This window comes from Corylus avellana, chromosome 1 (genome assembly GCF_965113065.1).
Source record: "Corylus avellana chromosome 1, dhCorAvel1.hap1.2, whole genome shotgun sequence".
Lineage (NCBI taxonomy): Eukaryota > Viridiplantae > Streptophyta > Magnoliopsida > Fagales > Betulaceae > Corylus > Corylus avellana.
Window position 1 is genome coordinate 6,361,513 of NC_142490.1, and position 13,796 is coordinate 6,375,308.

The 13,796-nt window shown below is 35.8% G+C and overlaps 1 protein-coding gene and 2 pseudogenes across 2 annotated transcripts; 2 read left to right on the plus strand and 1 right to left on the minus strand.

The window, feature by feature from the left end:
- Positions 1-548: 548 nt before the first annotated feature.
- On the minus strand, positions 549-5,932 carry LOC132171855 (adenine phosphoribosyltransferase-like protein, putative (DUF2358)). Of its 2 annotated transcripts, none has more exons than XM_059583267.2 (9): positions 5,869-5,932; positions 5,616-5,776; positions 4,770-4,876; positions 3,909-3,974; positions 3,133-3,215; positions 2,341-2,387; positions 1,863-1,941; positions 1,621-1,754; positions 549-811 (listed from the first exon to the last, which is right to left on the minus strand). In XM_059583267.2, exons 1-8 carry the CDS (start codon positions 5,908-5,910, stop codon positions 1,665-1,667), a joined length of 675 nt encoding a protein of 224 aa, XP_059439250.2. In that variant the 5' UTR covers positions 5,911-5,932; the 3' UTR covers positions 549-811; positions 1,621-1,664. The 2 variants fall into 2 exon arrangements, with proteins under 2 accessions (XP_059439250.2, XP_088367935.1); XM_088511809.1 differs by having other exon boundaries at positions 549-819.
- A 1,560-nt stretch (positions 5,933-7,492) lies between these two features.
- Positions 7,493-8,456, plus strand: LOC132168975 (DNA damage-repair/toleration protein DRT102 pseudogene; annotated as a pseudogene).
- A 3,449-nt stretch (positions 8,457-11,905) lies between these two features.
- Positions 11,906-12,774, plus strand: LOC132168976 (DNA damage-repair/toleration protein DRT102 pseudogene; annotated as a pseudogene).
- The last annotated feature ends 1,022 nt before the right edge of the window (positions 12,775-13,796 follow it).

The window sequence follows — 13,796 nt, forward strand, 5'->3', positions numbered from 1 at the left end:
TAACTAGGAAGGAAAAAATGATTTGAAAAACCTCCATCTTCTTTTCAAACTCTGCTTTATCTTGGGTTCCCTATTTTGTGGTCACATAACCACTCATAACACCAATCTACCAATCCACCTCTTATCAATACTCCAATCTAAATTCCCATTGTCACGCTGTAAAGTCTTTTTATTTTATATATGGTTTGATTTTGAATTTGAATTCTATTGTTCATTTAATTTTTGTATTGTTTCAATGTTAAAAGAAAATTTTTCTAATCACTTATTATATATCCAAGTTATCCAGTCTTAGCCATCTTTGTCAAGCTTAATAGATATAATTTATATTGTATACCAATCGGATTATACGTACTTCTTTGATCTTTTGAATTTTGTTTATGATTTTTTTTTTTTTGGCATTTTTATATACAATATAAGACGTAATATGTAAACAGAATAAAAAAAAAAAAAAATTAAATCAGCACAATTCTAATTTGTTTCCTAAAGATTAAAGTTCTTAGCTCCATCCTTATCTCCATCAGTGCAGATTGTCTGAGTGGCCATTTACATAGAGTTTGAAACTTTTCCTTCCAAACCATGAAGAGCTCACGTTAGTGCCTTTACAACCCATAATCTCTATATCTACATATTGTTATCTGTATATATAATGATTGTGTTCCCTTATGATAACAAAGGTATATAACGCAGAAACATAACTTTCTAATATTAAAAGGAAACACGTACAGTTGTGGAGCCTGCAGTGAGGACGAAATAGATAATTCTTGTGCGTGTGTATAGGTCTAAAACTTGAAAGTTAATGAGTACCTGGAGCCTGTTTCACCATAAAAAAAAATATAATGAGTGCCTCATTGCCTCACACAAATGGACAACATAATTCTTATGGCCAATCGAAAAGGGAGAACGGACATGTTTTCCTCCAATCTAGTCTATAAAATTACTGTCGCTTGAACATGTGAGAAGTATATGCATTTTTAATAGCATTAACAAAGTAGGAGGAAGTTTTTATTTAAAAAAAAATGTATTTCTTACATGCTATTAAGAAAACATGGATTCTCATATGCTAAGGGATGTTGGGGCACTTTTCGGTTGTTGTCTAGATGTTAGACGTCGGGTGAGAAAACCCCTTTAGGCCCAGGTTTGTTAGAGAGGGAGTCAAGCTCAAAACTCATGCGAACTAAACCAGCAAGTGGTAACCAGGACGCTACATGCCTGCAAAAAGACTCAAGCCCAAAATTCCCTCGAGACAAGAAGGTCCACGTGATTGCAATCAATAGTCATTATATTTAGTTGTAATGATAATGACTATTTCAGTTGTAACAATGGTCAACAATAATTTGTTAATGAATCCAACAGTTATACTTGCAATAACTCTACTGACATAGATAACACGATTCAGCAATGATATAGTTCACAGCAATGTTGTTCAGCAATGATATCTTCTAACTTTTCATGGCATTTAACTCTCTGACGGTCCTACTAAAATCACAAGCCAAAACTCGAGTCACCTCAAAAATTAAAGTAGTTGCATTCTCAAATTAGAGCTCTGTTGTATCTTTTTCCCAATGTTTTTGTCTTGATAGTCCCAAAACACCCATAGATTTAAAATCTATATATAATTACCTTGAAAATCGTTGACTTCTTCAGATTTATTGAGCCTTGAACATTCAATCGTTAGGCCTTCCAAAACTAGGGGTGAATATCTGCCCAATTGCTTCAAGCGCAGAAACATTCCAACTCTCAGCATGCCTAACAATCTGTTAAATGAAAAGATGTAGGCACCCGTAACTAGTGGCAATCGCAGCATACGCATAAGAAATCCATATATGCACATTGCATCAAAATAAAGAGCTTTTATTTCTCACATTAAACTCGTCATCCAATTCGTAGACTGTACTTCCATCAATGCAAATGAGGGGCTTCCATGGAAGTTTTAGGTAAGTCCTGCGAAGAAGATTAAAAGCAGTTTTAGAATGAATTAGGGTGGACCTACAGCTAGTGGTAAAATGAATATTAATAAAGGTTTCTGTAATCAATCATGAGGGAAAGTAATAATCAGGGAAGTTTAGTGGCAACAGGCCAATAGTGAACCAATTCCAGGTTAAGTCAGATGATTTTATCCACCAACGGTAGAGGTGATGAAATTAGGCTTGAAAGAGCAATTTTTTTTTTTTAAAAGACCCAACCAGGAGCATCTGCCCCTCCTAAGAAAATATGGACTCATAGAAATAAAAGAAGAGCATCAAGTGAATTCTTAAACACATCCCTCCCCTGAAGGGACCACAAAGACAAAACAGGATCTGAAATTATAATGCAAAATATAAGGTAGGCCCAGGCAAGCACCTTAGTTTCCATGTTGCTAGCACAAAATTAGTTTTGGAATTGATACCCTGCAGTGAAGTCATACTATCAGACACTAATGAACTCCAAAAATGTGGTAACGATATTTGATAATAAATAGAGGTGAACAGCATTGTAGAAGATCCCACATTCCATGCACTTCAAATTATAAGCAGACACCTTTACAAGAATCAGTCATACAAGAACAAAAAGTAACATGCTGAATAATGTGCCTCACAAAATCCTTCAGGATCTGGAAAATCCATGGAGTTTCCATCTGGTAGATATGGGGCAGATGGGATAGAACTCTAGTTTTAAGCTGCATAACACCTTATGCTTGTAACCAGAATCAGATCAAATAAAAACCAAAACTGATATTTCTTGTTGTTGCCTCCTAAAGGTACAAGATGAAAGCAGCATTTGCTGAAACTGAACTCATCTTTTCCTGAACAGGATGCTATTTACAATTTCCTTCCAAATACCAGAAAAGAAAATTCTGTAAACAGTCACCTGCCATCTTAAACCCCTTCCCCCACGGTCTAAAGAAAATCCAAAAAAAAAAAAAAGGGAGTAAAGCCTTTTCATCATCCATTTTCTCATTTACTAGATAGTAAAACTATACAGAAGACATATCAAACCCAACTCAAAAACAGTAGGAAAGAATGCTCGTGTTCTCATTTTTCCGTAGAAGCATTTAATAATCTTACCCTCTCCATCAGTCAACACATTTTAATGCAGATGCTCAGCTATTCTGTTATTAAAACTGAAATGAAATTTCACATAGAGAATGACTACCTTGTCAATCTTTTGCAATCCAATTGATGGACGGTCAAAGAAAGGAACAAGCAATTTCAAGTTGCGTGAATACAATGCCTTACCTGAAGAAGGAACAAATAGAGAAATTGGTTGATTCTCTCATAAATACTTGCATTTTAACACAAAGTGGCAATTTTTAGTCAGTTTTTGAAATTCACAAACAGGAGAGAGAGAGAGAGAGAGAGTCAGAGAGTCAGAGAGAGAGAGAGAGAGGTTCTAAGGAATCTAGTACTATTTATGCATGTCAGAAAATCCAGTTTGCATAGAGAGAACTAAGAACTTTCACTTCCACAGTACACAGATTGATGCGAAAACAAGATAGTGTTACTTATTACAGGTCAATCACTTGGATACGCAATGTGACTTGGAGGAAAATTGAACATATCAGTCAATCAACGAGACAAAATTTGCCTTTAAATTTAGCATAGGTAAGTCATAAGGTCATGATTAACACAAGGCCAGTGAGGTAATGGTTCACTTTAAACCTTTTTTTGTTTAATAAGTAATTGACCCCAAAGGGAGGGGAATAAGAAATTCGAACTAGTGATATCCGCTTCATGATGCGTGGTCCTTAGCCAATTGAGCTACCACTTGGAGTTCAATTTTCTTTAAACCTATGCTTATAGAATCTAATAAAGTGGAAGTCAGATATATTAAATAACTAATTACTATTAAGTAAAACGGTATAGTCATGTAAATCACATTGAAAGTAGAGAAAACATGCTAATCAGAAAATCCACCATAAGCCTTCTTACCTCGAAATCTAATAGTTGGATCTTCAAATATACAATCTTCAGCATAAATTGCAGAAGTAAACGTCCCTAATTCAAATGAAAAGATAGTATTACTGCTCATAGGCTAGCAAAAAAAAAAAGTAATTAACTAAATTTTGATATAAATAAAAAATAAAAATAAAAATTGATAAGTACACAAGGAAAGGTTTGTCTCTTTCAAACAGTTCAACTTAATAGATTGTGCTTTCCCCCTCTCTCAGTGTTCATGTGTGTTCAATACAAGTACTGAGTGAGTTTCATGTGATTGTAGGTATGTACAGCAGTGGATATGGCTTAAAGTGCCAATGGTACAAGAATTCCAATGGAAATTTTAAATTTAGGAAAGATAGTGTTGTGACATATGTTGAGGTATTTATTGTGAGATAATACAGTCAGATGGTGTATCCCTACACATTTTCGGGCAAAAGCATTTTCATCAGACAATTTTATTGGTCAATAGTTAATCAGAAAAATATGAAAGTCAAAATTTGGCACTAGGTCTAATACATTCAAAAGATTCAAACCAAGTCATGTTAATTAAAATGATCAACAGAATCAAGCATGTAGTAGGCTACTACTGATGGCCACCCTATTACAAAAATAACCAAAAGACCTTTTCTGTGTTTTTTTTTTTTTTTTTTTAATCTTTTATTAATATCATGATTCTCTGCAATTCATAAAGCATGGATATAAAAATTTGAGCATAAATGAAAAAATGTTCAACAATGCAAAGGTCAAGTTTCATTTAATTTTTTCGGCTCTTGTAGATGTGTTGATAACTGAGAGCCCGTCTGATAAAATTTTTGAAAAGTAAACACAAATTTTCAAGACAGAGCAAGGTACCTGTTACAAAGTAGGCATTCTCATAATCAGATTTGAGGATCATTACAACATCATCAACACCTGAAACTGAAATCTCTACTCTCTTTTTATCATCCACTCTTTCCAATCTGCAAAACACTAAGGGCTATAAAAAACTCGCAAACACACACACAGACATACCACGGATTTCTTTTGTCAGTCAATTGTATAATTAAGAATGCAACTAAAACAACACCTACTAGATAACTAGTTATAGTGGCCTAACCAGATCTCATATATCATTAATCAATTGTTCCACAAACGCTTTCCTTTATGATTAGAACAGGCCATGATGCTTAGCCACAGGCCCACAGTTTAGTCATTATCCGCAGCGCATGATGGTAAATTTGCCCCCTCAAAATACTCGGTTAAGAATCTTGTGATCTATTTTGCAAGCGGTAGAGTGGAACCGCTTTGAGCATTCATATCAACAGTTTCAAAATGCCATATCAGGAAATTGTTATATACATATTTATAAATAGTGAATTCATAATCAAAAGCAATACAATACGCCATAGCAGGAAATTTAAAAAGTTTTTGACCTTTGTATAACGCTGTGCTCAATTCATTTTTTTTCGAGAAAAACGAGGAAACAATGCCAAAAGGAAAGAAAGCTTTAAATCATCAACTTTGTATTAACTCTCAAATTTTCTCGCAAAACAAACAGAAAACGAAGGAGGTAAAAAGTCCAATAAAAACCGAGCTAAGGATCGAGTTAGGCTCAGTTGAGAGCAGGTTTGTGAGCATAACGACAAATAGAATAGTATAAGATCCTAATGAATTTCAAATAATTGGACTACATTTTCCCGGGAAACAAACGGAAAGTACCTGTTTTGGTTGTTGGAGGAGGAGGAGAAGAGTCTCAAAAGCTCAGTGACTCCGCTCACCGCGAGTTTCAAAATCTGCGGGGTTTGGGTTTCTCTCTTATTCATATTGTTCTTGTAATTGTCATCCGGTGTGCTGGAGGAGCATCGGAGGCCGTGGAGTCTCTGCAAGATTAACGGTGATGAAGGGGTCATTTGAATTTGAATCAGGGGAGCGAGGATAGAAGGTACTAGAAAGTGTAACTTTTTGGGCGTACCATTAAATGAGGAGCTGTTATACCGCAATACAACCCCGCCATTTCCACACTACGCGCTCTCCCTCTCTCTATGAGAAAGTGATCCTCTGCCTTTTGTTTCTCATCCGCCGGTTTTACTAGCCGGGATTTTATTTAATGTATCACTTTGAAATAAAAAGTTTAAAACTTTTTTTTTAATATTTAATATTTTTATTATTATTATTATAAGTGACATGTATGACAACATGATTAGTGTTCATGTGACACATTAACTCATTCGGTCAAATTATCTAACCACAATGATCTATATGTTTTTGGAGAGTGTTTTCACTTTTCAGGATTGTATGATTATTGTAAGATAAAAATGTAATTTTTTTTTACTTAAAAAAAAAAAAAAATTATTTGTCCTGATAATATGATGCACAAGTAATCAATTTTTGAATTTCAATTTTAAAGTTGAAAAATCTTGATTTGTAGTTGAGTATAAGGATTATAGGAACACAAATTTGTCATCTTCTTCTGCCAGTTCTGCCCTCATGCGTATCTCGACACCATCTTTACCAGCCTCCCGCAACCTTTTGCCACCTCACATACCTTCACCTAGCTTTCACGCACTCACATGTGGATCTCACTTGCCCTTGCATCCTAGCCGTCTTCATCACTGTTGAATTTTGGATTTTGTGATTTATTAATATCTTTTTAATGTATTTTTGTTTCAAAATTCGTTTCTCTTCTCATACCTCTTGAATGTGCCATCTTCAGTACATCATGTTTAACTGTCTTAACTGGCTACCAACTTTCTTGGTGTTTGAACCAAGAATTCATCGGGCCGCATAATTCATTTGATGTATTTTCTTTAACTTCAGCTTTCTCACATTGGTTCGGTTATTTTAAAGCTTATTATTGGGTTGTCCAACTCATTATTATTGTTATTGTTTGTAGTTAGTTTTTAATTTACTTAGACCCTCCTCAATAAGCTTTTTAAAATTCACTTTTTGCCAAAATTTGGTTAAATTTTACACACCAAAAAAAACAAGCGCTCCATCAAGCTCTTTATTTTTGGGCTTGAAAAAATATCTCCCCACATTTGAAGAACAAAATTATTTCTCTTACTTCATTTTTTTTTTTTAATATTTTCCTTCACACTTTTTCTCTCTCAATTTTATAGGTTTGTGAGGGGCTTTTGAGAATAAAAAATGAATGAAGATAATAATAAAAGTTATATTTAAATAAAATAGAGTAAAATTTAGAGGATTTATTATTTGATATTTTTACAGCCGCTAAATTGAACTTGAAAAAAAAAATGAATTTTTTAGCCAAATTTTAGCTAAATAATAGAGAGTTAATCGATAATGGTCTAATAATAACAACAACGACGCTCCTGTTGGCAGAGTCCAGGTTCATCACAGTTCACTCTCCCACTTCTCTCTGAGCTTCACTATCTATCACACAACTCAAAGTTAGTTAACATTAGCTTAACTTCATCTTTCAGTTAGTTTCAGTTATTGTTCATTCTGTTTATTCTGTTTTAGTCTAACTTGAAGTTAGTTAGTTAGTTGAGTTCTGTTATCAATGTGACCAAGTATATATATAAGTTGAATTCTTTCATTTCATTGTAATTCATTAAGATTGAATACACAGATAATACAATATTACAATTCTCTCTCTCAACTTGTTCAATCTTCTTCTTCCTTTCTCTTCTGCTCTTTACTCTGTTTTTCACGACTGCTTAAACAGAGCAAGCTTTGCTTGACAGTTGACACTATCCTTACGCCACCACCATGGCAGAGCCCACCTCCACGACCCGCCCCCACAAAATCATAGCCGGAGCGGACTCCTTCGGCTGCGCCCTCAAGGACGCGCTCGTCTCCCAACTGCGCTCCCTCGACATCGAAGTCGAGGATCTGGGCACCTCCTCCTATGGCTCCATCGCAGCCGAGGTCGGTCGCCGCGTATCCTCCTCCCCCGCCGACACCCGGGGCCTCATCGCCTATGGCTCTAGCGTCGGGTTCGCCATCTTCGCCGACAAGTTTCCGGGCGTCTTCGCCGCCACCTGCCTAGCCAGCGAGGAAGCCCTCAACGGCCGCTCCATCAACAAGTCCAATGCCCTCGCCCTCGCCTGCCTGTCCACCTCCCCGGAGTCTGCCGTCGAGATCCTCAACACCTGGCTCAACACCCCCTTCAAGTCCCCTTGCCCCGCCTCCGGCTCCAACCCCTGGCCCGAATGTTGTTTGGTGAACGACATGGAATTCAGCCCGATCGACACGATTCCAGGTGGATCGATGAAGATCCTGAGGGAGAGCCCAACCTCGGCGATTGTGAGGTTCAAGGCCGGGAGTGAGGAGCCTGCTCACCACCATACCTTCGGGCTCCAACAGGTGGTGTTGGAGGGGAAGAAGAGAGTGTGGAATATCACAAAGGAGGAGAGGTACGATTTGGGGGTTGGCGACTATTTGTTCACTCGGGCAGGGGATGTGCATAGGGCTCAGTATTATACAGATACTGAGCTCTTCATCACGTGGGATGGAAAGTGGGATATGATCTTCACCCAGGATCTTGAGGCTGCCAAGGCTGCTATTGACAAGGAATTAGAAAATGGGTCTAAGTGAAGAAAAAGAAAAAATGGAACTATATTTTGAATAGTAGTAGTCTTTTTCATCAAATAAAACTGTTTGACATTTGCATTTTTAGGTTGAATTAGATGATCTGGTCATCCAATCTTTTGTTTGAATTCAGCAAATAGACCAGTGCCTTAATTAGTCTAGTGGTGATTTAGAAATTGTGGACTTCTGTTTGTGTCAAATAGTGCACTCCTAACAAAAGTCTTTGTCAATCAAAGCTTTTATTATAAACTTCTGTTTGCAAATGCTTGAGTTCTTGTCCAATCTCAATGTTTCTCCTCCTTGAGATAGGTAGAAATTGAAAGAAAATGTTCATCTTTGAAAGATCCTTTGGCTGCCTCTTTTGTTGATTCGCATTCTCATAAATATAGAGGTCAATTAGATTTCTCTTTGAAGTTTGATCCCCAACTAGGTAAGGCCATGCCATCTACTCCCATTTCTTTCCATTGTTCCCTCGATGGAGTAATTGGTTTGAAGGAAATTTTTGTCATTTTATCAATACTTCTAATATCATGCACACATATATTTATAAAAATACATGCATGAGAAATGAAATCAATAAATGTTATTTTTTGTATTATTACGGGAATATTTTGATTAATCGATAGTATACACCTAAGGTATGTTTGGTACATAAAATGGCTATTCCATTGAAAAAAATGAATAGCTTTGATTGGAAATGGAATACCTTGGAAAAGTCATTCACATGAGAATGATTATTCCAAGTGTTAAGAGTATATATGATAAGGAGGAGAGTCATCCTTATATCATTACTCTAGAAGACATAACGGTATTGCTGACATAGGGAGTCCTCCTGGAATCCTCCCAAATGTGATGTGTCATTCAAAATCATTAATAGATTAAAATTTAATAATAATAATCTCAAATTTAATATTAATTTTAAAAGTCAAATCATATTTGAGAGAATTTTAAAAAAATTGTAGTCATTTTTATATCATTACTCTATCTTCTATGTGAGAAAACCGTTGGGTCCGCCTGCCAAATTTTAAATTTCAGTTGCGTCATTTGAATGAGGGGAGCGAGGATCGAAGGCGCTAGAAATTAAGTGTAACTTTTGGGTGTACCATTAAATGAGGAGCTCTTATACTGCAATAGAACCCCGCCATTTCCACGCCATGCGCTCCTCTGCCTTTTGTTTCTCATCTGCCGGTTTTAGTAGCCGGGATATTATTTAATGTATCACTTTGAAATAAAAAGTTTAAAACTATTTTTTTTGAATATTTAATGATTTATTTTTTATTATAAGTGACATGTATGATAACATGATTAATATATTCTGTCAAATTATGATTTTAGGAATTATTTTTAGTATTGTAAGATAAAAATGTAGTTTCTTTTCCACTTAAAAGAAAACTCATTTTTCCTTTTAATATAATGCATGAGTAATCAATTTTTGAATTTCAATTTTAAAGTTAAAAATTCTTGATTTGTAGTTGAGTATAAGGATTATAAGAACACCAATTTGTCATCTTCTTCTGCCAGTTCCGCCCTCTAGTGAGTCTCGACACCATCTTTACCAGCCTCCCGTTACCTCTTGCCGCCTCACATGCCTTCATCTAGCTTTCACGCACTCGCACGTGGATCTTACTTGTCCCTGCGTCCTAGCCGTTTTCATTACTGGTGTTGCTGATTTATTTATATTATTTTTTGTGTATTTTGGTTGTGTTTTTTTTTTTGGTGGAGGTTAGAGCATCCCTACCAAAGACCGATGTTTGTTGGGGTTCGAAAAAGGTGAAGAGATCTTTCGACATTCATGTCTCTTCTCCTATCTATTGAATGTGCTGTTTTTGGTACGCCATGTTTAACTGCCTTAACTGGCAATCAATTTTCTTGGTGTTCGAACCAAGAATTCATCGGGCCGCGCGCATAATTCTTTTGATGTATTTTCTTTAACTTCAGCTTTCTCACATTGGTCCAATTATTTTAAAGCTTATTATTGGGTTGTCCAACCCATTATTATTGTTATTGTTTGTAGTTAGTTTTTAATTTACTTAGACCATCCTCAACAAGCTTTTTAAAATTCACTTTTAGCAAAAATTTGGTTAAATTTTACAAAAAAAAAAACCCTCCATCAAGCTCTCTATTTTCCTCTTCATTTTAGGGCTTGTCAAATATCTCCCCACATTTGAAGAATAAAATTAGGGTAAAGTCCACATACCCCCCTCAAACTACCACCCAATTGACAATGTCCCTCCCAAACTTTTAATTGTGACAATGTCCCCTCCAAACTACCAAAACATTGTCAATGTCCCCCTCAAAGCTAGCAATAAGACAAAAATGTCCCTATAGATTTTTCAATAAGACAGAAATATCCCTATAAATAAATAAAAAAAATGATTTTTTTTAAAAAACGAAAAATTTTAATTTAAAAATAATATTTAAAAAAAAAACAATTTTTTAAACAAAAATTTTTATTATTTTTTTTAAAACGGAAATTTTATTTTTTTATAAAAAAATCTATTTTTTATTTAGTTTTAAAAAACAAAAAATTTCATTTTATTAAGCGATTTTTTTTTTTAAACGTAAATTTTTATTTAAATAAAATTATAAAACAAGAATAAAATAAAATAACGAAAATTTTCAATTTTTATATAAAAAAAAAAATCGAAATTTTTTTAATTTTTTTCTTATAAAATTGATTTTAAAAAAAGAAAAAATTGGCCAAGTTTGGAATTTTTTTTTTTTTTGTTAGTTTTAGGTTTTTTTCTATAAGTTTTAGTATTTTTTTTTTAATATTTTACTAAGGGTAATTTCGTCATTGGGGGGAACATTGACAATTTTTGGTAGTTTGTGGGGGACATTGTCACAATTGAAAGTTTGGGGGGACATTGTCAATTGAGTGGTAGTTTGAGGGGGTTATGTGGACTTTCCCCATAAAATTATTTCTCTACTCTATTTTTTTTATGTTTTTATATTTTTCTTCGCACTTTTTCTCTTTCATTTTTACATGTTTGTGAGGCGCTTTTGAGAATACAAAATGAATGAAGATATAATAAAAATTATATTTAAATAAAATAGAATAAAATTTAGAGGGTTTATTATTTGATATACGCCACTCACAACTCCCACTTCTCTCTGAGCTTCAGACAACTCAAGCTTAACTTCATCTTTCAGTTAGTTTCAGTTATTGTTCATTCTGTTTATTCTGTTTTAGTCTAACTTGAAGTTAGTTAGTTAGTTGAGTTCTGTTATCAATGTAACCAAGTCTATATATGAGTTGAATTCTTTCATTTCATTGTAATTCATTAAGATTGAATACACAGATAATACAATATTACAATTCTCTCTCTCTCAACTTGTTCAATCTTCTTCTTCCTTTCTTCTTCCTTTCTCTTCTGCTCTTTACTCTGTTTTTCACGACTGCTTAAACAGAGCAAGCTTTGCTTGACAGTTGACACTATCCTTACGCCACCACCATGGCAGAGCCCACTTCCGCGACCCGCCCCTACAAAATCATATCCGGAGCGGACTACTTCGGCTGCGCCTTCAAGGACGAGCTCGTCTCCCACCTGCGCTCCCTCCACATAGACGTCGAGGATCTGGGCACCTCCTCCTACTACCTCGTCGCAGCCGAGGTCGGTCGTTGCGTATCCTCCTCCCCCGCCGACACCCGGGGCCTCGTCGCCTGCGGCACTGGCGTCGGGGTCTCCATCTTCGCCAACAAGTTTCCAGGCGTCTTCGCCGCCACCTGCCTAACCCCCGAGGAAGCCCTCAACGCCTGGCTCAACACCCCCTTAAGTCCCCTTGCCCTGCCTCCGGCTCCAACCCCTGGCCCGAAGATATCCAGTCCTTCCTCGACAACTCGCTCCCCGAGATGCCCAAGATCGGAGCCCAGCTCCAATCGGATTCCGATTCAACAACACCCTGTGCCTTACATTGTTGGGTGAAGGACATGAAATTCAGCCCGATCGACACGATTCCAGGTGGGTCGATGAAGATCCTGAGGGAGAGCCCAACCTCGGCGATTGTGAGGTTCAAGGCCGGGAGTGTGGAGCCTGCTCACCACCATACCTTCGGGCACGAACAGGTGGTGTTGGAGGGGAAGAAGATCGTGTGGAATATCACAAAGGAGGAGAGGTACGATTTGGGGGTTGGCGACTATTTGTTCACTCCGGCAGGGGATGTGCATAGGGTGAAGTATTATGAATATACTGAGTGCTTCATCACGTGTGATGGAAAGTGGGATATGCTATTGACAAGGAATTACAAAATGGGTCTGAGTGAAAAAGAAAAAAAAAAATTGGCTTTTGTTTTGATGTCTCTCATGGAAGGTTTAGCGATATGATTTCAATATATAGGCTGAAATGGCTTCTCAAAGAAAAAAAAAGAAAAAGATTTTCATCTTTTCAATCTTCAAATTCCCTTTTAGTCTTTTTCATCAAATAAACTGTCTGACATTTGCATTTTTAGGTCATCCAATCTTTTGTTTGAATTCAGCAAATAGAGTGCCTTAGTCTTTATCAATCAAATTAAGCTTTTATTATAAACTTCTGTTTGCAAATGCTTTAGTTTTTGTGGAACATGTTAAGATAGCATATCTTTGGGCCTTCGGCCATGTCTGAACTCTGTTTTTCCTTTAGCAGCTTAACATGAAAAAGGATTCAGGTTGTTTGACAATGGGTGGAAACTTTTAAATAACTATATATAAGCTCAAATTACCTCATAATTGTGGAAATGTTGTCACTATTCCTCACCTTTGAAGAAAACAGAAAACAGGCCAGGGTTACTGAAAAAGTAACTATGAACCCCTCTTCATCTTCTCTTAAGGTCCAGGCTAGGAGGAAAGAGTTTATAATTTTTTCTTTTCTTTTTGTGTGCATGTGTATCTTTAAATTGGATAGTTAATATGGTACATCATGTCTGCCCTATAGACTATAGTTGTTAAGCTGGCGTAATGTTATATAGATTTTCTGTTGGCTGTCACTTAAAAATCATTCAGGTTACTCAACAATGAACGGGAACTTTTGGATAACTGTATTTAAGCTCAAATTAGCTTATAATGTTAAGTGATTATGTGGAACATGTTATTATTTGTTACCTTTAAGGAAAAAAAAAAAAAAAGTAACTATGATCTCATTTGCACCTTCTCTAAGGTCCAAGGAAACACTTGGTCGTTTCTTTCTACGAGTCATTTTTTCTTCCTCCTAATTTTTTTGTATTATTACGGGAATATTTTGATTAATCGATAGTATAACACTTGAGGTATGTTTGGTACGTAAAATGGCTATTCCATTGAAAAAATAAATAGCTTTTATTGGGAATGGAAGACATTGGAAAAGTCATTCCCATGAAAATGATTATTCCAAG

What these genes read in the sequence shown, in the direction of transcription:
- LOC132171855 (XM_059583267.2), bottom strand. Translation starts at nt 5,910, where the DNA reads ATGGCGGGGTTGTATTGCGGTATAACAGCTCCTCATTTAATG. An exon ending in GAATGCCTACTTTGTAACAG is followed by an intron (nt 3,975 to 4,769) that starts GTACCTTGCTCT and finishes CATTTGAATTAG; the next exon opens with GGACGTTTACTTCTGCAATT. An exon ending in AATTGGATGACGAGTTTAAT is followed by an intron (nt 1,755 to 1,862) that starts GTGAGAAATAAA and finishes TTCATTTAACAG; the next exon opens with ATTGTTAGGCATGCTGAGAG.